Source organism: Hyperolius riggenbachi, chromosome 3 (genome assembly GCF_040937935.1).
Source record: "Hyperolius riggenbachi isolate aHypRig1 chromosome 3, aHypRig1.pri, whole genome shotgun sequence".
Classification (NCBI taxonomy): Eukaryota; Metazoa; Chordata; class Amphibia; order Anura; family Hyperoliidae; genus Hyperolius; species Hyperolius riggenbachi.
In genome coordinates, this window is record NC_090648.1 from 300,463,978 (window position 1) to 300,491,303 (window position 27,326).

The 27,326-nt window shown below is 43.2% G+C and overlaps 1 protein-coding gene across 2 annotated transcripts in view; it reads right to left on the reverse strand.

The window, feature by feature from the left end:
• Positions 1-24,639, reverse strand: part of SLC38A1 (solute carrier family 38 member 1) — an 87,083-nt gene extending 62,444 nt beyond the window's left edge. For both annotated transcript variants that reach the window (XM_068276593.1, XM_068276592.1), the window contains exons 1-2: positions 24,499-24,639; positions 170-361 (exon numbers count right to left, since the gene is read on the reverse strand). In XM_068276593.1, coding sequence (XP_068132694.1) covers positions 170-288 — 119 coding nt within the window. In that variant the 5' untranslated portion in view covers positions 289-361; positions 24,499-24,639. The remainder of the gene's footprint in view (positions 1-169; positions 362-24,498) is intronic.
• Positions 24,640-27,326: the final 2,687 nt, after the last annotated feature.

Genomic DNA, 27,326 nt, shown 5'->3' on the forward strand with positions numbered 1-27,326 from the left:
CTTTAAAGTACAAGACTATTTCACACTTTCTCACCTGAGCAATGTGATTTTATACAAATCACCAATAGCATTGCATTAGCAAGAGCTTTTCAAATCACTAGTGCCCTTTTGTAGTGTGAACCAGGCCTAACTCAGGGTTCAATACCTCACAACAGTGAAAGGTACCCACCTACTAATACGATTACTATCCGCTTCACTCAGCTCATTGGAATCATTGCTGATATTGTCATCTTCTGGAGTGTGCATGTTTTGTAGTTCTGTCAACTCCAAACCATTTTTAAAGGGCATTTTCACAACTGGTTTGTCAGTCGGTGGCTTCTATTCAGTATGTATATTTCTTGGTGTGTGCTCACTTGACAACCTTAAAGAAAGAAGGGGAAAATAAATAAAATTAAAAATAAACAAACAGAGCACAGATACTGTACACATGAACACAAGAGCAAATGTAAAGGGGCATTCAACAAGGCTTGCCTGTAATCCTTTTGGGCAGCTTTGCCTGTTAATGTTGACGTGAGTGAGCGAGTATATATTTATATCTACATATGCTTGCAAAAGTATTCGGCCCCCTTGAAGTTTTCCACATTTTGTCACATTACTGCCACAAACATGAATCAATTTTATTGGATTCCACATGAAAGACCAATACAAAGTGGTGTACACGTAAGAAGTGGAATGAAAATCATACATGATTCCATACATTTTTTACAAATCAATAACTGCAAAGTGGGGTGTGCGTAATTATTCAGCCCCCTTTGATCTGAGTGCAGTCAATTGCCCATAGAGATTGCCTGATGAGTGCTAATGACTAAATAGAGTGAGATTGTTTGAGAATATTGGGAGCAACAACACCATGAAGTCCAAAGAACACACCAGACAGGTCAGGGATAAAGTTATTGAGAAATTTAAAGCAGGCTTAGGTTACAAAAAGATTTCCAAAGCCTTTCCAAAGACATTGTTAACAGAAAAGCATAAGAAGTCCCGTTAGCAGTTTGCCACAAGCCATGTGGGGGACACAGCAAACATGTGGAAGAAGGTGCTCTGGTCAGATGAGACCAAAACGGAACTTTTTGGCCAAAATGTGTGGTGGAAAACTAACACTGTACATCACTCTGAACGCACCATCCCCACTGTCAAATATGGTGGTGGCAGTATCAAGCTCTGGGGGAGCTTCTCTTCAGCAGGGACAGGGAAGCTGGTCAGAGTTGATGGGAGCCAAATACAGGGCAATCTTGGAAGAAAACCTCTTGGAGTCTGCAAAAGACTTGAGACTGGGGCGGAGGTTCACCTTCCAGCAGGACACCGACCCTAAACATAAAGCCAGGGCAACAATGGAATGGTTTAAAACAAAACATCTGTGGCAAGATCTAAAAAAACTGCTGTTTACAAACGCTGTCCATCTAATCTGACTGAGCTGGAGCTGTTTTGCAAAGAAGAATGGGCAAAGATTTCAGTCTCTAGATGTGCAAAGCTGGTAGAGACATACCCTAAAAGACTGGCAGCTGTAATTGCAGAAAAAAGTGGTTCTACAAAGTATTGACTCAGGGGGCTGAATAATTATGCACACCCCACTTTGCAGTTATTTGTAAAAAAAAGGTTTGGAATTATGTACGATTTTCGTTCCACTTCTCACGTGTACACCACTTTGTACTGGTCTTTCACGTGGAATTCCAATAAAATTGATTGAATACTTTTGCAAAAACATACACATACACACACACACACTCTCGAATACAAGTCGAACCCCATGTATAAGTCGACCCCAATATTTGACCTGGAAATTTTTATTGATCCAAGTATAAAAGAAGTCTAACCAGCAACGATAATGGCTGCACTTGGGGATTAGGAAGAATTATAACCTGCACTTGGTGCCCAGGAGGGGTTATTGACTGCACTGTATACAGTATTGCAGCCATTAACCCCTCCTGTCCCTAAATTGCAGACAACAACTCCTCCAGGCCCACAAGTGCAGCAATTATTCACGCCCCTTCCTGCAGCCCAATATTTCCCCCTTCTGCCCCTTTCCTTGTTAATTGTGGTCAAGACTTTCAGACCTGTGCTTTCTTGGCATTCCTTTTATCAGAAAAGTGTCAATTGCTGCAAATGGGAATGTCACTAATAGGAAACACATTACTAAAGGTGCGTACACACATGCAACTATAGTCATTTGAAATGTTCATTCCCCGATCGTTTCAAACGACGATCGTTTAAAAAAAAGCAGCCAACGACTATTAAGTCTAACGATGGACGAGCTAGATCGTTAAAAACGAACGATCTAGCTTGGCGGATTTTTTCCAACGACGATCGTTTGCAAAAGTAGTACATCGTTGGAAACGGTCGTTCATACTAGACTTGACATGTGCATTTCACTATTTCTCCATGGAACTTTTCATTTTTATGCGCAGGCGCAATAGTTGCTTTTACGTGATGTAACGTTCGTTCTAACGACCTGATCGTTACACACCTTTTAAAACTAACTTTACTTAGGTCGTTCTTTCATCAATTAAAAGTTTGTTCGTCGTTGACAACGAACGATTGTTGTCGCATGTGTGTACGTAGCATGAGTGTGTTGCCCATGACTCATGCATAAGTCGACCCCTATACTTTGATTTAGTGAGTCAGACCTACATTTCTAGACTTATACTCTAGTATATACAGTACTTTAACTTGGTAATATAGAGAGGCCATGAATTACATTTCAAAATACTAGAGGATCACTTACCAAATGTTATAATACTGAACATGACCTGGTGTTCATTAAGAATATAGCAAGTAAAACAACCATAGCAGGCCATGCGGTCCAGCAATGCATCGCAAAACAATGTACACTAACAAGTAAGCAATATAAAGTTCCGGGGTAAAATAAGAAAATGAATAAAAAAAGCTCAGCATATAGCAAAGTCACATTAGTAATGACTTGCCATTTTTAGGAGCATATGGACATTTTCCAAGGATACGAAGTAATCCCCCTAAGCCTAGTCACATGGTACCATAAATAGTGCATATTAGCAAGTCCTTAGTAGAGATGAAATTACCATTTTTTTTTTTTTTTTTTTTTTTTTTTTACAGAATCTTACAGTGGTGTGACCTATGGCCAGCTTCTGTAAATCAATGTATTTATAGGCGATAAATCATTTGTCTAGCAATCAGCACTTCTCAGTGAGGTCCTGTACATGCGGTCAGACACCGATGTGATTAGGTATTACTATGACCTGCTCAGTAACTATGACAGGAGTAGCAGGGAACAAATATCCTTCCGTTTCCACTTGTGCGGTGCGAATCACCGCGGTAAAAATTTGGATGCGAATTTCGCATGCGGGTGTATGCGAATTCGCATGAAAATTCGCATGAATGACGATGTATGCGAATTTAACCATGGCAGTTCCGGTGTGCATTTCCATGCGAATTTGCATGAAAATTCGCATACCAAAGCCACAGGCGATTTCCCTATTAAATACATTAGCGGCGATTCGCATGCATTCCACACGCAGGTGAATTCTGAGGGCTCTGCCGTGCAGAAAAATCCTGCACAGAAAAACGCTCAGGAAAACTGAAAAGTGGAAACAGGCCCATCCACTTGTATTGGCTGTGCGAATCTGCATGCAGGAAACGCATGCAGATTCGCGATAGTGGAAACGGGCCCTAAAGGCTCATACACACATTAGACCATAGTCTTTGGAAAATGAAAGATCACCAACCAATTTTACCCCCTTCCATGTAGTATGAGAGCCATACCTGCACAGTCTTTTCTATGGAGCTGAACTCCCCATCAGACAGAAATCTTTGCAAGATGCTGCACACATTCAAAAGATCAGTATCTGCAAAAGATCTGTTCCTGCAAAAGATCTGTTCCTGCAAAAGATCTGTTCCTGCAAAATGCATTCATAGTCTATGAGATCTGCAGATCATCATACACACCTTGTTTAACTGACATTCATCTGCAGATCAGACAATCATCTGCAGATCTAAAAATCCATCCTGGTGGATCTGATCTGCAGATGAATGCCAGTTAAACAAGGTGTGTATGATGATCTGCAGATCTCAGACTATGAATGCAATTTGCAGGGACGGATCTTTGGCAGGAACAGATCTTTTGCAGATACTGATCTTTTGTGTCTGTACAGCATCTGTGTATGCAGCAGCTTGCAAAGATTTCTGACTGATGTGTAGGTATGGCTCTTATACTACATGGAAGGGGGTAAGATTGGTCTGTGATCTTTCATTTTCCAAAGACTATAGTCTGATGTGTGTATGAGCCTTAAGAGTTTTCAGAGAATTGTAGGATCTGAATAAATTACCTGTGACTTGAGATACACTTTATAATTACTTGTTTAGATAATCTGTCTAAACCTGCCTTGTGCCACCTACATATGTATAAGGTCTGTCTCCTGCAGGGCCATGACTTGATCCATTAGGAAACAGTTGGAGACAGAGTGCTGAACACATGCATTGTTAGCCTATAGATAAGCAACATGTTCTTTTGCTATGGAGAGGGCAATGCTGCAGTGCACGATGGAGCAAGAGGGGTAAGAAGGGGAATAAAGTCTTCAGGCTGTACTTGGACAACATGATCTAATTTTCTTCTTGATCTCTCACTGATGCATTGGGGCAGCTATACACAAGCTAGAATCTCAAAGGCCTTAGCTGAGAACCAACTCTTGTGCACAAAAAAAACCTCTTGCTCCCAGATCTGTCTATGCCTCTTTCATAGGCTGGCTGAATTGATTCCGGAAATAATCGATTATCTTTGAACATATATTGTACTTCACTAATACCTGCTTGTATATTTGCTCCTGGTACCCTGCAGTAGAGAAATACTGCAGTGTCGCTAAGAATGCAGTGCACTTTATGAACAGAAAAAAGCAACCCATATCCATGCATTTGAGTCTGCTACCAAATGTGCGTTTCCACTACATGCAGAATCTTCCACTGAAGCTCCCTTTTGACTATACACAGGAATAAATCAGTGCAACCAAAAAGAAAACAAGTCCCGAAGTAATCCAGAAGGTTACTTTGCAAAGTTTAACAACAACAACAACAACAACAAATAACATTTGTAAAGCGCATAAGCATGGCTCCGACCATCGTGGTACAGGGGAAGAATTTTATAAATCTGGAAATGCCAGGCTAAACAGGTGGCTTTTCAGTCTGGATTTGAATAGCTCCAGGGATGGTGCTGTCTTTACTGGGTGTGGTAGGGAGTTCCAAAGAGTAGGGGCAGCATGACAGAAGGCTCTGTCTCCAGATTTTTTGAGGTGCACTCTGGGAGTGACCAAGTTTATAGAACTTGCTGATCTGAGGTTGTGAGAGGTGTGGTGCAGCTTCAGCAAGTCCTTCATGTATCCAGGGCCCAGATTGTGCAGGGATTTGAATGTCAGCAGTCCAATCTTGAAGAGTATTCTCCATTCTACTGGTAGCCAGTGCAGTGAGCGAAGGATCGGTGTAATGTGACAGTGGCGAGGCTGGTTTGTTAGCAATCTGGCAGCAGCATTCTGCACTAATTGCAGGCGACGCAAGTCTTTTTTGGGGAGGCCAGCATAAAGGGCATTGCAGTAGTCCAGCCGTGATGTGATGAAGGCGTGGACTAGGGTTTGAAGATCCTCTGGGGGAATCAGATGTTTAATCTTTGCAATGTTCTTCAGATGAAAGAAGGAAGATTTAACTACAGATGAAATTTGGTTTCTGAAACTCAATTCCCCATCGATTAGTACGCCAAGGCTGCGCACAAGGTTGGAGCTGTTTATGTCTGAATTCCCAATCCTGATTGGTGTTGCTTTAGGATAGAGCTGTTTTGATGGCGAGCACTGGCTTTGGACAAACAGGACCTCAGTTTTGTCAGCATTCAGTTTCAACCAGTTATCATTCATCCATGCCTGAAGCTCAGCTAAGCAAGAGTTTATTTTTGGGGTAGGGTCTGTTCCACCAGGTTTGAAGGACAGGTATAGCTGTGTGTCATCGGCGTAGCAGTGGTACGTCAGGCCATGTCGTTGGGATAAGTGTACCGAGTGGCAACATGTAGATTGCAAACAGCAGAGGGGATAGGATTGATCCTTGTGGCACTCCGAATTGTAGAGGTGCAGGTTTGGACATTATAGGTCCTAGGGATACTCTCTGTGTTCTGTCAGTCAGGAATGATCTGAACCACTGGAGGACTGATCCACTGATGCCACAGTACTCCTGCAGTCTGTTAAGCAGGATTTCATGGTCAACTGTATCAAAAGCAGCTGAGAGATCCAACAGGATTAGGATGGAGCATTCCCCTCTGTCCCTTGCCATGAGCAGATCGTTGCAGACTTGGATGAGGGCTGTTTCACAGCTGTGGTGTTTCTTAAAGCCAGATTGTAGAGGGTCCAGGATGTTGTTTACTGACAGCCTGGTTTCAAGTTGCAGATAGACAGCCTTTTCAATAACTTTACCTAAGAAGGGGAGGTTGGAGACAGGTCTGTAGCTGCTCATAGCATCTGGATCCATGGAAGGTTTTTTGAGAAGGGGCTTGATGATTCCTTCTTTTAGAGAGGTAGGAAACCTCCCTGCTTGCAGAGAGCAATTTACTATTTTGTGAAATGCTGGACCAAGCAGGTCAGGGCATTTCAGCATATGTTTAGTTGGTCCAGGGTCCAGGTCACAGGTTGTCTGGTGGAGACGACAGAGGGTGTCTGAGATCTCTTCCTCACTAATACTTTTGAAATCAGTCCAGGGTGTTAGGTTGTTTTTGCAGCTATTTCCATTAGTTGCATGAGTCTTGGGTGCTGTGGACTGAATGAGAGACCGAATAGAAGATACTTTGTCAGCAAAGTAGCAGGCAAATTTCTCACATAGCTCCTTTGAGGGAGTTATAGTGGGTTTTAGACAGGATGGATTACATAGTCTATCAACTGTGCGGAATAGTTGGGCTGGTCTGTTGGCGGCCTTTGCGATCTCCTGTGATAGGTAGGAAGTTTAAGACCAAGTTCACAGGGGGGAGTTGAATTGCATTCCCTGTAACAGTGGGAATGTGGCGCCAAACGTTAATTTGCACAGTGAAGCATACAGTCAATAAAATTTTCTCTTCATTGACTGTATGCTTGACGACCGTCAAGGGGACGTCGCTGGACCCATCGGGCACTGAGTACGTAGCTTTATGTTGATCGGAGTTTCTGCATTTGTATCTAGATAGATTAAATCTGATGTCTACCTTCTCTTTTATAGAAAATGAAATACAACTGTGTCTCAATCTGGCTTTGTGTCACAGCCACCCCCAACATGACTCCCCATTTTCATACAACTTATTGCTGTCACCCAGAGGTTTCGAAGTAAATTCCAAAGGCGTAGCTATGGGGGGGGGGAATACATGTCCCCAGGTGCAGCACTGTGAGGGCACTCAGCACAGCCGCTGCACCCCCACATGCGTGAGAGCGCGGCTTGCTGGCTGCACAAAGTGCCCCTGCAGAGGAGTACAGAAGCATTAACAGCAGGGCTATATAAAGGGGCAAATGAGGCTATCTGAATGGGGGAAGGGGCACATCTGCTTATCTAAACAGCCTTTGTACATTTGACTCCACCCATGTCCACATTTTGATGAGTGGTCACTGCCCATTTTGTTTAAGTGGGCACTGAAAACCCTAGCCACAACTCCGCTACTGCAGGGCCCAACTTGCATTTAAGCAGTGACAGTAGAATGCTTCTAAAATCAAGGTAAATAAATCTCCTTAACCTTTCTGGTAGTAAAAACAAGTGTGGAAAATTACAGACAACAGCAAAACAAAGATGTACACAGGAATAGATAAAATGGTATCACTTCCTCTGTAGCAGAGCACTGCCAACATGTTGTGGTTAGCAAGTGGCTTCTAAATAATATTAAAAAAAAAGTCAGTCTACAAACATACAGAAAAAGTGGTCACAGCAACACACATCAGTGTAACGTAAATAAACTCTGCCAGGAATCACCAACGTTCATTCAGTTTACCTTAAAGTAAACTTGTCATTGATTGGCTGCTTCTATAAGCTCATGTCTATTACAGAAAAGTAAGTTCAATTCACAATTGGATTCATTTTGCACTGATAACCACATTGTTTGGGGTTCTGTGCGTTTGCCATGTGTACTAATACCACAGGGCTCGAGAAGAAACTCATTTTTAGTCAAGCAAAGTTTGCAGTGCTCTCCATGCGAAAACTGCCCTGCGGTTAGTAAATTGCTGTAATTGAAATTAACGCAAAACATTAAAAGTCAAACAAAACAAATAAAGTTTATTCTGTTAGGTCAAACCCAACATTTCAGACTGACCAAGGACACCTTTCTTGAGCCATCATAGCGGATAGGCATGCCTGCACATTATGAAGCCTTGAAAAAAGGGGGCAACACGTTCATTCAGTTTACCTTAAAGTAAACTTGTCATTGATTGGCTGCTTCTATAAGCTCATGTCTATTACAGAAAAGTAAGTTCAATTCACAATTGGATTCATTTTGCACTGATAACCACATTGTTTGGGGTTCTGTGCGTTTGCCATGTGTACTAATACCACAGGGCTCGAGAAGAAACTCATTTTTAGTCAAGCAAAGTTTGCAGTGCTCTCCATGCGAAAACTGCCCTGCGGTTAGTAAATTGCTGTAATTGAAATTAACGCAAAACATTAAAAGTCAAACAAAACAAATAAAGTTTATTCTGTTAGGTCAAACCCAACATTTCAGACTGACCAAGGACACCTTTCTTGAGCCATCATAGCGGATAGGCATGCCTGCACATTATGAAGCCTTGAAAAAAGGGGGCAACTTGAAAATGTTGAGTTTGACACCATTAAAAACGCAATCTTTACTGTCGCTTGTGGACTGGCTTCTTACAATTAATGCATAAATCAAAGTGTGGCACGAATATAATATATACTTTTGATTTATTTTTTTACAGTGTAGGTTGTACACCGAGTAGACAACCATAAAATGACCTCACAAAAGGACCAATTGGAAGCCTTTAATATTACAATCCATATAACACATTGTATTGTAACCACCAATGTAAATCCTCCTGACTATACTTTCCCCTGATTAATTCTGTGCCCACTAAGGGCTTTTTCACATCTAGGGCCTTTTTTTTTTGTTTTGTTTTTGTTTTTTTAAAATCGCCAGCGGGGGAGGGGAAAAGAAAAATAAATAAATCACCCTAAAAAGGGCTTGTGCAATGATTCCCTATGAGAGAGTTCACATCTGAGCGGTTCGTTTCCAATCCACTCAGCAAAGCAATGCTTGCCCCATCTTCTGATCATTTTTGCTCATTAGAAGGTATAGTGAAATCACAAAGCACTGGAAAAATCGCTTTCTATAGCGATTTTACCAGCGTTTTCATGAAATGAAAAATTGCATTTATTCATTACTGGGTGAAAGGTGAAAAAAACAAATCGGTCTGCAAAAGCACTTAGAAAACCGCAAAGGGCAGGGAAAAGCGGAGGGAAAAAAAACCCCAAAAACTCTACATAAAATCGCTCAGCGCTTGTGATAGCGCTGGCGATTTATGATGTGAACAAAGCCCAAGATTGTATCCTTATGTGCTGTGATGTTACAGATATAGCTCGACTAGGGATGATCAACAAGATGCAAATAATTTCCCCTTGCATTCAAATATCACGTAAATTATATAGAACTTGAAAGTGGACCAATTACAATACCTTCCTGTCAGTTTTTATTGGTACAAGTCCAAGGTGAACAATTACAGTACATGAAATTTCTGTGCAAGAAGTTATTTGCATCTGATTGATGAGCCCTAATCTGTGCCATCAGGGATATGGAAAGTTGCAGCCTGAGGTTTTCCACTGACCAAGAAAAAAATGTTTTTCAGCATTCTCTACTTGGCTGTAGATATAGTGATGTCTATAAAAACAAATTGTCCGAAATGATATTTGAAAGGCATCAAAACATCGTAGGAATGCTCAAAACTGCACGTTACTTTTACCTAAACAATTGAAAGCATAGTCATGGGTCTGGAAAAGATACATTAAGCAAAAGAGAAAAAGCATGCATAGGGCACCAGCACTGAAGTCTGAACCGACATGAACACAAATTTTGTTTAAAGGAACTGCAACCCTTTCTTTACTCTTTTACCATCATGTCTTCGTACTTCTAAAAGCTACCCACAATTGGGATATGAATGTTCTTGTGTGTAGAGTTAGACTGAATCCTCAAAATGGAAGCAGGTCTGAATGAGGAAAACATGGTTCTGCTTCCATATGCCATGCTGTGTAATTGTGTTACTGGTCAGAATCAGGCAGCAACACAAGAATACTGGTTTACCTTCATATAGAATGAAAACAAATCACCATGAGATAGGCTGCAGGAAGTCTGGAATACAAAACTTCAGCTGTTTATAGTTCCAAAAAACAATGATACAAGACCTGGTAGACACTTGAAGTTGGCTATACATCAGGCAACTTGGCGTCCGATCGACCATCCGATTCGATTCCTATAATGGAATCGGATGAAAATTGGTGCCGCCAAGCGCATGCCTGACCGACAATGCAACCAATTCTGGTCCCAAAATTGGTTGCATATTTGATTGCGCATGTTGCAAGATGTTGGGCCGACTTGCTCAATCGGGTGCACGACCATAATGGCATGCAATGTCGGGGCAATCGACCAAAGCGGCGAAACCCCCGGCGCTGTCCCCCTAATGTTAAGAATCCCCCTGGTGGCTCATGCATGGTATACTTTAGGGGTTCCCAACCCCTGGTCCACAGCCCCCCGTCAGTCACAGTCTGCATGCAAAGTGCAGTAATGAGCGACTCGGCTTCATGATCAGCGTGCTGCAGCTGTTTTGCTGCCCTCTGCATCTCGGAAGTTTTTACTTCCACCTTCCGCTTGCTATAGCCTATCGGGTTGGAGGGGAGGGGCAGCAATAATGATGCACTGCTGGGGCCGATGAATAGAAGGTCGTACACCCCGGAGCACAACCTCAGAGCGTGACATCCCTGAAAAGAAAATTACAGCATGTGAAGCACATGCAGAGAGGATGTGTGGAAATCCCAACTGATGCATTGCAGCAAGGTGAGAATAAATACACTGATGGCGCCATGGTTGTATTAAAATGATTGCGGACTGATTTCAGCATGAAATTGATCGGTAATTGGCCTGCAGTGTATGGGCAGCTGACAGATCTCTTATCAGATTTAATTAAGAAATAGATTTGTCTCTTGGTCAAATCTGCCCATCATCGCTAGATGTATGGCTACCTTAAGTCTTCTGTCACCTGTAACAATCTGCTCCACATCCTGATAAGCACTGTGTACTGCTCTATGGTGAGTGGGTGGGAGACCACCTGAAAGCAGGTCCACCATGCAAGAAATCCTTTAACCATTTATGCAGTGCGGACGGCTTCACGTCCTGCAGCGGCAGCTGCTAGAGCCACAGGGACGCGCTAGTCACGTCCCTGCAGTTTGGGGGGTTTGCAGGCGATAGTGCGGGCAGATCTGCCCGCGATCGTGCTGCTGCTACTGCTAGTAGAGGGGGGGGGTTGGGGGATTGGCTGCAGGGGACTGAAGTCCCCTGTGCCAATCCGAGCATGTTCGCTGAGAATAAACACTGTTTTTTGTTCAAAAACAATGTTTATTCTTACATAGAGCCGCCGCGGTATCTCCCGCCGCTGATTTCGGCCTGTTTCCCCTGCCCGATCGTTACATTTATGAATGAAACAAGGTTTCCATTCATAATCTCCCTGCCGGCAGTGTGATTGCAGGTTTCCGATGGAAACCTGCGTCACTTCCTTAGTTACAATGTGTCAACACATTGTATCCATATAAAAAAAAAAAAAAAAAAAAAAAAAAAAAAAAAAAAAAAAAAAAAAAACTAGGCATGCTTAGAAATTCCCTAAGCACATGCCTAGAATCGCTCTGAGAAATCAACACTTTTTGGTGTGCACTGGGCCTATGTGTAAATGGACCCTGAGACTAATATTATCAATGAAAATAAGCTCACTGCAAACCAGTGATGGGCTCACGAGTAGTTAGCTACTCGAATTTGTGATTAAATGAGGCTCAATTGCCTCAGCTGTGTGCATGGGAGACAAGGGGTTACTTATCCAGAATTCCACCAGTTTCTATGTGTATCAGGGCTCGTTTCCACTATTGCGTGGCGAAATCGCTGCGGCAAAATTCACATACGTGCGAATTCGCATGAAAATTCGCATGATGACGATGTATGCGAATTTAACCATGGCAATGCCGGTGTGCTTTTCCATTGATGAAAATTCGCATACCAAAACAGCATGCGAATTCCCTATTAAATACATTAGCGGCGATTTGCATGCATTCCACTCGCAGGCGAATTCTGCGGCTCTTTTGTGCGTTTTTCCACCGCTGAAAAAAAAAAAACGCACCTCAAATTTAGTGTAGGAGCAGTTATTCTCCATAACTATCCATCTGAAGTGGGTAGTTATGGAGAATAACTTCAGATGACATGGACCTATGTAAAATTTTTTCATTTGAGGAATTTTTTTTTTTTCGGGGGCGGAAGGTGGAGAGCCGAAGTACAGACATTTTGGTGTTCCTAAAAGCATTCCTTCTCTGTGCTCCTTCTCAGGCAGGAAAATGAATATTTGTAAGCAGTTCCTACTCCTGAGGGCTCGTTTCCACTATTGCGGTGCGGAATCGCCTGGATTCCACCGCTGATAAAATCGCATGCGGATGCGATTCCCCATGCGTTTATTGCCGCGAATTCGCATGCGATATCGCATAGGTGAGGGTATAAGCGATTTTAACCAGGTCACTGCATGTGTAGATTTACATTGGTACCTATGCGAATTCGCGGCAAAAAACGCATGGGGAAAACGCATGCGATTTCCCTATTAAATACATTGCATGCAATTCACATGCATTCCACTCGCAGGCGAATTCTGTGGCTCTTTTGTGCGTTTTTCCACCGCTGAAAAAAAAAACGCACCTCAACAACGCTACAGTGGAAACAAGCCCATCAACTTGCATTACATGTGCGAATCCGCATGCGTTGGACGCATGCGGATTCACGATAGTGGAAACGAGCCCTCACACGTCTCGCATGCGCAGCCTATGGGACGCGTTCCAAGACTCACTACCACACTTCCGGCTTGAAGAAGGAATTCAGCAGTAGTGAGTCTTGTAACGCATCCCAAGTAGCTAACTACTTGTGAGCCCATCCCTGCTGCCAGTGCCTTAGCCTATATTGCAAGAGTATCTCTTCCATTGCCCCAACAGAAGCTGTCCCATCACTCTGCGATCAATGTGATAGCCCAATAAGGCTATCATTGCCTCGCTATGCACAGATTTTGTGTGACGCAAAGATGCAGTATCGGACTGGGAGCTGGAAAAGCTGAGGAAATCCACTTGTTGGCCATGCAGCAGTAATCAGGTGTTGCTGCTCACAGTGAAGACTTGCTACAGGTTTCTATTGGGATTGATAACACGGTTTCTGCTGCTTGTCCAGCAGGTGGATTTCCTCAGCTTTACCAGCGCTCAGTTCGACACTACAAGGAAGTAAATGTAAAAGGCGCCGCACAGTGATGAGATTCTCTCTATTGCAGTCATGTTTTTACAGGCACCTAATGCTCCAGTGTGGACCTAGCCTTAAAGAGAAACTCCAACCTAGAATTGAACTTTATCCCAATCAGTAGCTGATACCCACTTTTACATGAGAAATATAATGATTTTCACAAACAGACCATCAGGGGGCGCTGTATGACTGATTTTGTGCTGAAACCCCTCCCACAAGAAGCTCTAAGTACCGCGGTACTCTGGGCAAACTGCCACAATGTAACAATGTTCACAGACAGGAAATGGCTGTTTACAGCTGTCTGTAACAGCCAAAACAGCTAGGAGCAGCTATATAACCTGCCCACAGTAAAAATGTCACCATGTAATAAATGTCAGAATGTAAACTGGAGAGAGGAAAGATTTTACAATGAGCAAACACTGACTAAATAATTTATACATAATTATGGTAAAAAAATGAAGCACTTTTTTTACTACATTATTTTCCCTGGAGTTCCTCTTTGAGGGCTGGAACCCACAGGAGCGCTTTTGGCAGCGTTTTGGCAGCACTGCGATACGCTAGCAGTTTGGCAAAACGCTGGGCTAATGTTAATGGATGGGGCAACTTCCACAGGAGCGTTTGCGTTTCCCAGAAACGCAAACGCAGGACCTGCAGCATTTTGGGAGCGTTAGCGCTTCAATGTAAAGTATTGAAACGCTAGCAGAAACGCTCAGCAAAACCTAAACTGAACGGTTTTGCTAGCGTTTTGCGGTTAAGCACACTGTAACAAAATGAAAAATAATTCACAGGACCAATCAGGATAAAAACGCAAAACGCAAAACGCTAGGCACCCGCTGGGGAAAAAAATACAATGTTGCAAAACACGACCAAAAACGCGCATGAATCCGCTTGCAAACCGCTCAGACAAAACGCTAGCGGTTGTGTTTTGCGTTTGCGGTTTTCAGTGGGTTCCAGGCCTAAAGGAGTTCTTTCGCGAAAAAAGTAGGCAGTTAAAAAAAAAAAAAAAAAAAGTGACAGATGACAGGTTTTGGGCCAGTCCATCTTTTTAAGGGGGGTTCTCAGGGCTTTCTTTGTTTTCAACAGCATTTCCTGAACAACAGGTGCAAAATTTAACTGACATAATAGTGTGCAAGTGATTAGGGAGGCCGGCTGGTATCTTGCTATTTTAGAAGTTTAACTGTTGTTCAGGGAATGCTGTTGAAAACAAAGAAAGTCCTGAGAATCCCCCTTAAAAAGATGGACTGGCCCAAAACCTGTCATCTGTCACATTTTTTAACTGCCTACTTTTTTCGCGAAAGAACCTGTTTAAAGAGGAACGGTAGTGAAAATGACAATGGTTAAAATTGATGTAAGACTAAGGAAGCAGGAGGAAATAAATTATATATAAAAGTACAAATTTTATTAATGACCAAAATACAAACACATATATATGTAAATCTATTTAAAATTGACCAGAACACACAGGTGGGCCACCATGTCTAGGCCAGATGGAAAAATGTAGGGGATCCCCTAAAAAAATATTGATAGTGCGCAATCCATCAAATATCTTAAATGCAAAAAAAGGGGGAAGCGACTCCTAGCAGGTAACATTGAAACAAAAGACCTTGGAGAGAAATATATCATTGGTTTTAAAGGCCAAGTGTCCAGGACCTAATGGAAAAAGACATCCTAGTAGAAAAGCACAGGTGTATCGGATACTGGCTGTGTTGCTGCAATGTTTCATTGGTTTTAAGGGCCAAGTGTCCAGGACCTAAATGGAAAAATACATCCTGGTAGAAAAGCACAGGTGTATCAGATAGGCAGAGGCTGTGTTGCTGCGATGTTTCATTGGTTTTAAGGGCCAAGTGTCCAGGACCTAAATGGAAAAAGACATCCTAGTAGAAAAAGCACAGGTGTATCAGATTCCGGCTGTGTTGCTATAATATTTCCAGTGATTTGCAGGATCAAAAGGCTGAATAACGGCTGATAGAGAGATTCAATCCATCACAATAGGTGGTCTTACTGCATATGTTATCACAAAATAATTGATGTGCAGGTCCACAGGTCAGGCAAGCTGTCTCATTTATGAGCTATAACAATGGCCAGGTGCACAGAGGTAGATTGATAGGCACACACTGTATGTGGCAAGCACTTCGGGCTAATAAACAAAAATTTATATTCACAGCAAGCCTGACACATCCGCAAGCCCCAGGAGCTTCATGCAAGAAGTTTTCATCCCACACACCAGATACGCAGTATTCCTGTCGGGCAATATTTGAGAGCCCGACGGAACTGCTCTGATGACAGGAACTTCCATGCCCAAGCTAATGATTTACAGCAACGATTTAGGGCTCGCGGTTATCCCAAAAAATACCTAAAGAAAGCATATCATCGAGCTTGCGATACCCCTAGATCTACTCTCCTATACAATCAATCATCGGGACAAAAGTCTCGAAATGAACCAGATAGGGGTCTTTCCTTCATTACCAAATACAATGATCATCACTTTCAGGTCCGCGCCCTACTTCAGAAACATTGGCATGTGCTCACGGGCGACCAGCGTGTTGCCCCCTTTGTTCCGAGGGAGCCCTCTGTTACCTACAGGCGGGCTACCACCATAGGTGATACCTTGACACGTAGCCACTACTCAGGTAGAGGCAAAACCAAATTATGTAATTGCACAGTTCTGGGTACTTACCCATGTCATTCCTGTAACCAATGCAGGTACATCTATGTCGGTAAACAGTGCCCCCTTGTGATGAGAGACGTTGTATTAACTACCAGACATTATGTTAACTGTGAGACGGAGGGGATAATTTATCTCCTCCTCTGCCCCTGTGGGGCCTTTTATGTGGGGCAAGACTGGCAGATCCCTTAACAGACGTATTTATGAACACACTTATGGTATCCAGGAGGGACACCAGACACCTGTAGCCCGACACTTCGCAATTTGCCAGGGGGGGTAACCCCAGGAAAATTCGATTCTTTGGCTTGGATAGAGTACACCGGGACCCACGGGCAGGGGACTGGGACGGGAGACTCCTCCAATGTGAGGCCTTCTGGATTTACAAACTTAAGGCCTTTCGGACACCGGGCCTTAATGAAGGTATTGATTTCGCCCCATTTCTGTGACAGCAGTGCTCTGGCTCATGGCCATATGTTCTCTATTTTTCATTATTTTTGTTCAATTTCTAAGGATGAATCTTCATATTTTCCTTTTGCTGTGCTTAAGCTGGCGGCCTTTTTGCGCCCGAACCGGGTCTTTTCCCGACCCTTATATATTCCTTTGATTTAAAACCTTTTATGCCATCTAATTTAGATATGATCTTTGACACTTCCTTGATGGTGGTTGGTGGGTTGGCGTGGCCCCCCCTTGCTCCATTTTGTCCTTGGTCTCCTCTCGTTTGGTCCCCTATCGGCAGGACAACAGTTTATTTATTATTATTTCATTTTACTTTCGTATTCTATTTTTTTGCTTATGATTACTTAATTATATATAGCTATTAGGGATTTATTATTAATGGAAATATTTTTGCATTATTATATTGTTTTTTTCAATATGTAACTTTTTTCGAGGACGTTGCTGATCCTGTGGGAGGTGGTAGCTATGGCCCCCCCGGCGCGCCGCACTTGCTGGTGGTCCTGGATGTGGGGTGGGGTTGGTGGGGGATCGATGTGCCCTGGGGGGGTGCTCGGGGTCGGCCCAGTTTTTGGCCTGACATGGACCATATAATGGGCTAATGCCTGCTGGCCCGTGGCCTGCCTGTGGGCCTTCCCCGTCCTCCTCCCCCCGTGGCCCTCCCCTCCCCCCCTGCCCCGTTTCCTGTTGCCCCGGGGCACACTTGGCCGCGGCTATGGTGGCGCTCCGGTGGTGATGGTGACTGGGCGGCCCAGGGGACCCGGGGCCCCACCTGCGGGACAGCCGGGCCACCCTTTCTCCTTACCATCGTTTAGGGGGTGGGGTCTTGTTAGTCCGTGCCCCTCAGCGATCCCGGAGCCCTTTTGCGTCGGCCGCATTTCCATAGCGGCCCTGTTGGGGGTCTCTGTGGGTCGCGTACAGTCGTACGCATATACGCGTTCCCTCCTACCTGATCCGCTTGGCGGTTGCGGACGCGAGGGAAACGCTGTGCGTGCACTTGTACGCATATATGCGTTCCCTCCTTTGATCCGCATCACCGCATGCGGACGCGGGGGGGGAACGCTGTGCGTACATGCGGAGAATTGGATGCATCACGCCTCTGCCTCCACCTCTTACTCACCACCTGCTTTCTGTGGTGGTGGGGTGGGAGTGGTCATGGGGGGGGCGTGGTAGCATCCTCTGGCCGCCCAGTGCCATTTTAGGCCGGCTCCTCTCTCCCACAGGCAGCAAAACTTCTGAGCCTGCCCTGATGATGCTGGTAATCTCACCAGTGAAACCGGTTGGCCTCTAAGGCTCTCTTTGTGACCAGACACACTTGTGGTGGCAGCACATGGGCTCCTGTGGATGGACTTTGCAGTGACCAGCTACTCAGATGAGTATACCTCAATGATATGCATTTCTACTGGTGACTTGAAAACAGCCTCCTATGGAGTAACCACTGTTTACCATATGATCATTGAAACAGCTTCCTAGGATGCACCTATATGCTGCTATATGCTGTTTGCTGGAACTTTGAGTTTGTCTATATCAAGTTGATGCTGCTGAAGGGATGACCCTGGCGGATTGTTCCATGAATGAACTATATCAACTTTAATATCACACCATCCGTACCTGCATATGTCTGTGGTTTAAACACTTGCCTGTGAATCTGTCTCAGAATGTGCTTCTGATTGGGGCACTAACTCTGGTGAATTGCTTGTTGCTCCTGGGGCTTGCGGATGTGTCAGGCTTGCTGTGAATATAAATTTGTTTATTAGCCCGAAGTGCTTGCCACATACAGTGTGTGCCTATCAATATACCTCTGTGCACCTGGCCATTGTTATAGCTCATAAATGAGACAGCTTGCCTGACCTGTGGACCTGCACATCAATTATTTTGTGATAACATATGCAGTAAGACCACCTATTGTGATGGATTGAATCTCTCTATGGCCTAGTGCACACCGGAGCGTTTCCGCTGCGGTTTGCGATCTGCTTGCGGGTGCGGATCCGCTAGGGTAATGTATTTCAATGGGCTGGTGCACACCAGAGCGGGAGGCGTTTTGCAGAAACGCATACTCCCGGGCTGCTGCAGATTTTGGATTGCGGATGCGTTTCTGCCTCAATGTTAAGTATAGGAAAACCGCAAACCGCTCTGAAAAACGGCACTTCAGAGCGGTTTGCCAGGCGTTTTTTGTTACAGTAGCTGTTCAGCAACAGCTTTACTGTAACAATACATGAAATCTACTATACCAAAACCGCTACACAAAACCGCAAAACGCTAGCTGAAACGCTGCAGAAAAATAAGAAAAAGCGTTTCAAAATCTGCTAGCATTTTGCGGATCTGCTAGCGCTTTTTGGTGTGCACTAGGCCTATCAGCCGTTATTCAGCCTTTTGATCCTGCAAATCACTGGAAATATTATAGCAACACAGCCGGAATCTGATACACCTGTGCTTTTCTACCAGGATGTATTTTTCCATTTAGGTCCTGGACACTTGGCCCTTAAAACCAATGAAACATTGCAGCAACACAGCCAGTATCCGATACACCTGTGCTTTTCTACTAGGATGTCTTTTTCCATTAGGTCCTGGACACTTGGCCTTTAAAACCAATGATATATTTCTCTCCAAGGTCTTTTGTTTCAATGTTACCTGCTAGGAGTCGCTTCCCCCTTTTTTGCATTAAGATATTTGATGGATTGCGCACTATCAATATTTTTTTAGGGGATCCCCTACATTTTTCCATCTGGCCTAGACATGGTGGCCCACCTGTGTGTTCTGGTCAATTTTAAATAGATTTACATATGTGTTTGTATTTTGGTCATTAATAAAATTTGTACTTTTATATATAATTTATTTCCTCCTGCTTCCTTAGTCTTACATTGATCATATTGAGAAGTCTCAGACTTGTGGAGGATTATCTGTGATAGGAATTTTTAGGACCCATTTGTCTAAAATGGTTAAAATTGCTTATTGTTTACAATATTCAATTTATAGATTTAGCCAGCGTTTGTCCATTGTAAAAGATTTCCTCTCCCTCAGCAAACAAAAAGTTTGCTTTCTTAAAACCGAAAGTATTTGCGATAATTCAGGTTGGAGTGAGCTTGAGATGTCTTCCAGTGCATCACTGCTGAATATATGCAAATTAACCAATGTTGCTCTTAGAAGCTAAACACACCTCCAGATCTGCTGGAATGCAATGATGTGTCAGTGTGTGGGTACTCTGTAATTCAGAAATTTATCACAGGCAGCAACATCTTGTCAGGTGATCTGTACAGAAGGTTCATTTCTCAGAGAGGGGCATATTGCTTGCATGGAAGTTGATAAAAGCCTTTATTTCCCACAATACAACAAGCTTAGCAGACAGCAAACTGTCAGGACCATAGTCATGACATCACACTGTGGGAGGGGCTTCACCACAATGGGCATGATTCGCAAAGCTTTTTCACCTTATCTATGTTCCATTTTAAGCTCCCAAAGAGCAAAAATATAATTAACCCATTCGCGGTCCATCGTTTTCACTTGAGAAATGTTTACCTCCCATTCATTAGCCTATAACTTTATTACTACTTATCACAATGAACTGATCTATATCTTGTTTTTTCCGCCACCAATTAGGCTTTCTTTGGGGGGTACATTTTGCTAAGAGACACTTTACTGTAAATGCATTTTAACAGGAAGAATAAGAAAAAAAACGGAAAAAAATTATTTCTCAATTTTCAGCCATTATAGTTTTAAAATAATACATGCCTCCATAATTAAAACTCACGTATTGTATTTGCCCATATGTCCCGGTTATTACACCGTTAAAATTATGTCCCTATCACAATGTATGGCGACAATATTTTATTTGGAAATAAAAAGGTGCATTTTTTTCCGTTTTGCATCTATCACTATTTACAAGTTTAAAATAAAAAAAAAAATATATATATAGAAATATTTCATCTTTACATTGATATTGAAAAGGTTTAGACCCTTAGGTAAATATTTACATTTTTTTTTATTATTGTAATGGTTTTTTTTTATATTAAACATTTTATTTGGGTATTTTTGGGAGGGTGGGATGTAAAGTATAGTTTTATAATGTAATTGTGTGTTATTTTAAATTTTTTTCTTCATTTTAGTTGTAGTTTTACTTTTTGGCCACAAGATGGCGGCCATGAGTTTGTTTACATGACGTCGCTCTAAGCGTAACACACGCTTACAGTGACTCATCGGGGAGGGAACAGCCAGAAAAAGCACAGCTTCCGAGAGAAGCTGTCGCTTTTTCAGCGGGGGAGAGGAATCAGTGATCGGGCACCATAGCCCGATACATTGATTCCGTGGCTACTGAATCCGCGGCCGCGGGAGTGCGCGGTAGCGCGCATGGTTCCTGGACGTAGTTTCTACGTCCAGGAACCAAAATAGGTTAAGATAACAAAAGTAATATTGAAAAGTTAATCAGGAACAACTTACTTTGAGTGATTATTTAGCTTTTATATGTAAATTAATTAGGTTTATAACCTCATGATGTCACAGTTTTGCAAATGGAGCCCAATATCAGCCACATAGACCCTCCTGATGATCTGTTTAAAGGACAACTGTAAGGAGAGGGATATGGAGACTGCCATATTTATTTCCTTTTTTAACAATACCAGCTGTCAGACTGTCCTGCTGATCTATTTGGCTGCAGTAGTGTCTGAATAACACCAGAAACAAGCATGCAGCTAATATTGTAAGATCTGACAATGTAAGAAGCATCTGATCTGCTGAAGGATTGTAGGGTCTATGGCTAAAAGTACTGGAGGCAGAGGATCAGCAGACCAGACAGGAAATGTGCATTGTTTAACCTCCTGGGCGATACAATAATATCTCCAGGGGCCGGCGTAGCACTTTAAAAAATTTTTTTAATCATGTAGCTAGCCTAGCGCTAGCTACATAATAGCCGCTGTGCAGCGGCATCCCCCCCACCCCCTCCAATCGCCTCCGGCGATCAGAGCAAACAGGAAATCAGGATAGAGGGTTAAATGACTTCCGAGGCCAAATGACAAAAATACCTGCGTCCTATTTTAAAGGCACGGAGGACGCCGTCCGCGCCGTTCCGTTGGGTCCCCGCGGCTCAATAGCCCCCCGGGCCGGCTCCCGGCCCGGGCTCTCCTGCCTGCACTAATATGGCCGCCGGAGCTGGCCGCCGCTGCGCAGTCCGCATAGCCGCGAGTGCGGCTGCGCAGCTCTAGGGCCAACCCCCCGATCCGCGCAACAAGAAACAGCCTGTAGCGTGGATCGGGGGGATTGGCCCTAGAGCTGCACAGCCGCTGCCAGCTCCGGCGGCCATATTAGTGCAGGCAGGAGAGCCCGACCCGGGCCGTGAGGTCGGGAGCCGGCCCGGGGGGCTATTGAGCGGCGAGGACCCGGCGGAACGCCACGGAGGGTGCGGACGGCGTCCTCCGTGCCTTAAAATAGGATGCAGGGGTTTTTTTTTGTCATTTGGCCTCGGAAGTCCTTTAACAGGTAATAAAATATGGCAGCCTTCATATAACTCTCACTTCAGTTGTCCTTTAAGCAATACCAGTTGCCTGGCTATCCTGCTGATCCTCTGCCACTAATAGTTTTAGCCATAGACCCTGAACAAGCATGCAGCAGATCAGATGTTTCTGACATTGTCAGATCTGACAAGATTAGCCACATGCTTGTTTCTGGCTTTATTCAAACATCACTGCAGCAAAATAGACCAGCAGGGTTGCCAGGTCACTAGTATTGTTTAAAAGGAAATAAATATGGCAGCCTTCGTATACTTCTTATTTCAGTCGTCCTTTAAGAAAAGTTAGAGATTTCTCGTGGGAAAGGGGGTATCAGCTACTGAGTGGGATGAAGTTCAATCCTGAGATAAAGTGCCTCTTAAAAGGAATTATTATTATTATTATTATTATTATTATTATTATTATTATTAATAATAATACAGGTGATCTGGGTGTTTGCTATGAAATAGAAAATCTTTCAGGTCTTCACCACACACCCGCTTTTATTTATACAGGAGCAAATGATAAATTGTATCGTTGTAAACATCTGCTTGAAAAGCTCAAAATAGTGGGAACACTATGCTCGAGCAACCACCTTCAAGTATCTCCCCATTCCAACAAAAAACACTTCTATCAATCAATGAAAAAGGCACCAATTTAAAGAAGAACTACTAGTGAGAGGTATATGGAGGCTGCCATATTGATTTCCTTTTAAGCAATACCAGGTGCCTGGCAGCCCTGCTGATCTATTTAGCTGCAGTAGTGTTTGACCAACACCAGAAACAAGCATGCAGCTACGGTAATCTTGTCAGATCTGACAATAATGTCAGAAACACCTGACATGTTGCATGCTTGTTCAGGGTTTATGGCTGAACATATTAGAGGCAGAGGATCAGCAGGACGGCCAGGCAACTGGTATTGCTTAAAAGGTAATAAATATGGCAGCCTCCATAGCCCTCTCACTTCAGTTGTCTTTAAGTGGTATGGCTTTGTTCCGTGCATGTAGTATTTCTACATTTGTAGAGGGTATTCAGTTTCATTTACTTTATAACCACCACATGTGAACCTGTAAACAGGCATTGCTATTGCAGAAAACTAACTATATAATATAGAAAAATGCCTGTGCTTTCTTTGTTCAGTTAGGTACACATCAGAATCTTAGATTATAACGTTTGGGCTAAATGCTAAGAGGATTATGAAGGATGGGAGATATTGCTTCCTGCAACGTCAGTCGTTGGTAACCAATCACACACCGCAATGTTCCACGTTACAGCAATGCTGCCCTAGTCAGGCAATACAATATGAACAGAGAACACGCTGCTGCTGTTTGACTTAGGACAATGTCAATCTAATGTTACACAATACATTCTGAACATTGATGGCCTCACTATTATAGGAAGCTTGCGGATTTTCCTGTGATTGTGTTTTGTGATTGTCACTGGATGCTGGGAATACAAGGAGATAAAAAACAAAAACAAAACAAAAAAAACACAGCATACATTTGCACTCAGGTTAAAAAAAAAAAAAAAAAAAAAAAAAAAAATCAGATCTCACCAGTATAAAAGGATTACTGTGATTTTCATTATTTTGCTGATATTTGCATTTTGCATGTGATTGTAAAATACAGCAGAATCACGTGTGTAATACAGAGATGCCTAGTGACCTGCGTATACACAGACATGTGCATATGCATGATGAAGTATTGTGATGCCATCAAGAGACACAGCAAGCAAATCAAATGATAACACATAGTATAGTCGTAATCAGTTTCCGACATCAGTTACGTCTCTGTATTTTATCGCACACATGACATCTATTACACAGGACATGGGGGGGAGGGGGGGTATCATCTGTGCAATCTATCATACAGGATGGCAGCACTGCTCTGTACAATGGTGTCATGCATGCTATAAGTGTGATGCATTAATATGCAGTCCTGTGTTTGCACAGCCTAGAACACTTATCACTTATTGTCAAATACGTATATAGTTGCAGCTGCAATCACATGCAAGAGCAGTCTGATAGGAATTGGAGGGAAGTCATACATGCGTTCATGAAGGATGCTATTTTAAGGAGCAGTCTTCTGACTCACAGTACAGTGACCAGGTAGACTGCAATGGATCATTCAATCTGGCCAGGTGCAGTCTGCCTCTATAACACAAGCTCTCCATTCAGTGAAGGCAGGCCAGACAAGCATGCTGCTGTTTATTTACATCCATCACTCAACATGCCAGCTTCATCCACACTATCACATGCTGTGCATGGAGTCCTGACGTATATATATTTAGCCCACAATCTACATCCCAGCCTCATGCACAACATTTCCTCCTTACAGGTACCAGTGTATTCCTCCCCCATGCTGGAGCACATGCTAAAAGCCATACAGGAACACTGCACATGAACAACAGTCAGTAAGGTCTTACCTGTGTGATAAGAGTATTGAGGTAGTTCCACAATGAAAACTAAGCAGTGCATCCAAATGTGAGGAACTGGTACCACTCAATGCTGGATGATGGAGAGAGGGAGACAGGAGAGAAGCAGCCTGAGCACTAGATGTGTGCGTACTCTACTGTGCAGACAAAGGATTGCATCAGACTTGTGTGCTAAAAAAAAAAAAAGGCACCTCCTACCACAGCTCATCTAAGCTGATGCACTGCATGGGGAGCAATAGAGCAAGTATTCAGACCAAGCAGCACCTGACATATATTTGGCTGCAGGAAAGGTTTTCAGCAAATTTAAAGGACAACTGAAGTGAGGGATATGGAGGCTGCCATGTTTATTTCCATTTTAGCAACACTAATTGCCTGGCTATCCTACTGATCTTTTGCCTTTAATACTATAAGCCATAGGCTCTGAGCAAGCATGCAGCAAATCGGGTGTTTCTGACATTATTGTCAGATCTGACAAGATTAGCAGCATTCTCGTTTCAGGTGTGTGATTCAGACACAACTGCAGCCAAATAGATCATCAGGGCTGCCAGGCAACTGGTATTGTTTAAAAGGAAATAAATATGGCAGCCTCCATATCCTTCTCACTTCAGATGTCTTTTAAAGGCCCTGTGCTAATATTTCTCCAGTACAAATACAATAGCAGCAGAAAACCAAATGCAAAAGAGACATACTTGTTCCCAAAATTTTAGATAACTCTCTCGGGAGGTTTGGGAGGGAACGTAAGCCCATCTGTGCGTGGCATCTCTGCCGACCTGTATTGCGATATGTGGAGCCAAAATCTCTTTTACATTCAGTTTCAGCTGTATTTATGCTGGAGAAGAAATAGCTCAGTATGTGCATTTAAATTTGCTGAAAATCCTTTCCTGCAGGGATATAGGAGGCCTGCTTTCACACTGGTGCATTGCAGTGGATCTGTTGGCATAACGTGATGCATGCATGCAGTGCATTACTGTCTAACATGCACATTAACAGTTGCAGTTAAGCATACTTTCTCTGTACTGTTTGCTTCATGTATGCATTGCATCTTCCTTCCCCCCCTCCTGCCCCATCTAAATTGTAAAATTAAAAATGCATATTTATAAGAAGTACATTTCTCCCAGAGTAAAATACACCATAGATTACTTTTCTCCTGTGTTGCTGTGGCTTATAGTGGGCAGTAAAAATCTAACAGGTTTTGGACTAGTCCATCTCCTCATGGGGGATTTTCAGTATTTCATTGAATCATTATTAAAGCACCCCCTGGAAAGGATCTCTATAAGGATGTTGCCTAGCTTTCCTATTCGCTTGCATTTTGGCAGTTGAACCAAGCAACTGCCATGCTTTTGAAAATGAACCCTCAGGCCTTGTTTACATTACGTTCAGCTCGCGTGTCTGTCCGCGTTGGGCTGTTTTTGAGGCATCTTTTTTTTCAGATTCCCTACCCCTGGGTCTGGGTTGTTTTTGTGATTATTGGTTTACTAAGCGTTTTTTTCCGAGCGGTTTTGTAATTGACTCCGACGCAAGCCAGGAAGTGAACTCTTTGACCCGGAAAAGAATAAATACAATGTATTTATTCTTAAAAACGCAAATGCAATCGCTACACAAAGCGATTTTGTGAGCGTTTTGCGTTTCTCCTATACTTTCCATTGAGGCGGAATCACCTCAAAAATGGTACACGCACCGCTTTACTGAACGGACAATGCACGACCCGCGCTGATATGAACCTACTCATAGACATTCATTGCACAAGCGTTTGGTGGGCGATTTTAACAATACCCGCGTGTAAAAAAAAAAAACGAAAACGCCTGCAGTGTGAAAAAGCCCCCAGGGCATATTCACAGTGGGACGTTGCTTTCTAATGCGACTTTAAAGTCACAACGTGCCTGCGTTTAGAGGTAACGCACTGCAAGCAGTGAGTTAACATAACGAAACTTTTTTCAAAGTGACATTAATGTCCCACTGTGACCGTCCCATAGGATTATCATTGCAGTGCAGTAAGCTGCGTTATTAAACTTTATAACGCAGCTCCGAAACGTGCCCCTGTGAATGCGACCTCCGGCTAGATTCACAGTGAGATGTTATTGTCGTACGTTAACAATGCAAGTTACCGCACGGGAATGTTAACCCTATGCCGATGCTCACAATGTGACGTTAAAGTCACGCTGTAAATGTTGCGTTTATTGTGACGCACTGCTGCAGTGCGTCACCTCTTAACGCTGACGTTAACAGATACTGTATCTACTGTATGCAATGGTAACACAGCGTTAAGTTGCGTTGTGACTTTTTTGGTAATTTTGTGTTGCGACCTTAACGCCGCATCATAACGCAACATCCTGCTGTGAATCTACCCTGAGAATCCCCCATGAGGAGATAGACCACTCGAAAACATTTCAGATCTGTCAGATTTTTACTGTCTCCTGTAAGTGACAGTGATATAGGAAATAATAATTTCTAGTGGTTTTCACTCAGGGGCCAATGTCATCCAGAAATCCTTGGGAAATTGAATGCCAGGGAGGTTAAAACACTATAATTCAGCCTCCAGCTATAGCTGAAAGCCGAATTATATCATTTCCCACTATCCATGTGGACCTACAGGGGGATAGTAATTAACATTGCCGGGAACTTGTGCAGCAGCAGGATAAGCCATATAATGGCTGTATTCTGCGGCCAAGTCTCCCGGTTCCGGTTACATATGTATGCTCATAAAGGCCTGGTGCACACCAAAAACCGCTAGCAGATCCGCAAAATGCTAGCAGATTTTGAAACGCTTTTTCTTATTTTTCTGTAGCGTTTCACCTAGCGTTTTGCGGTTTTGTGTAGCG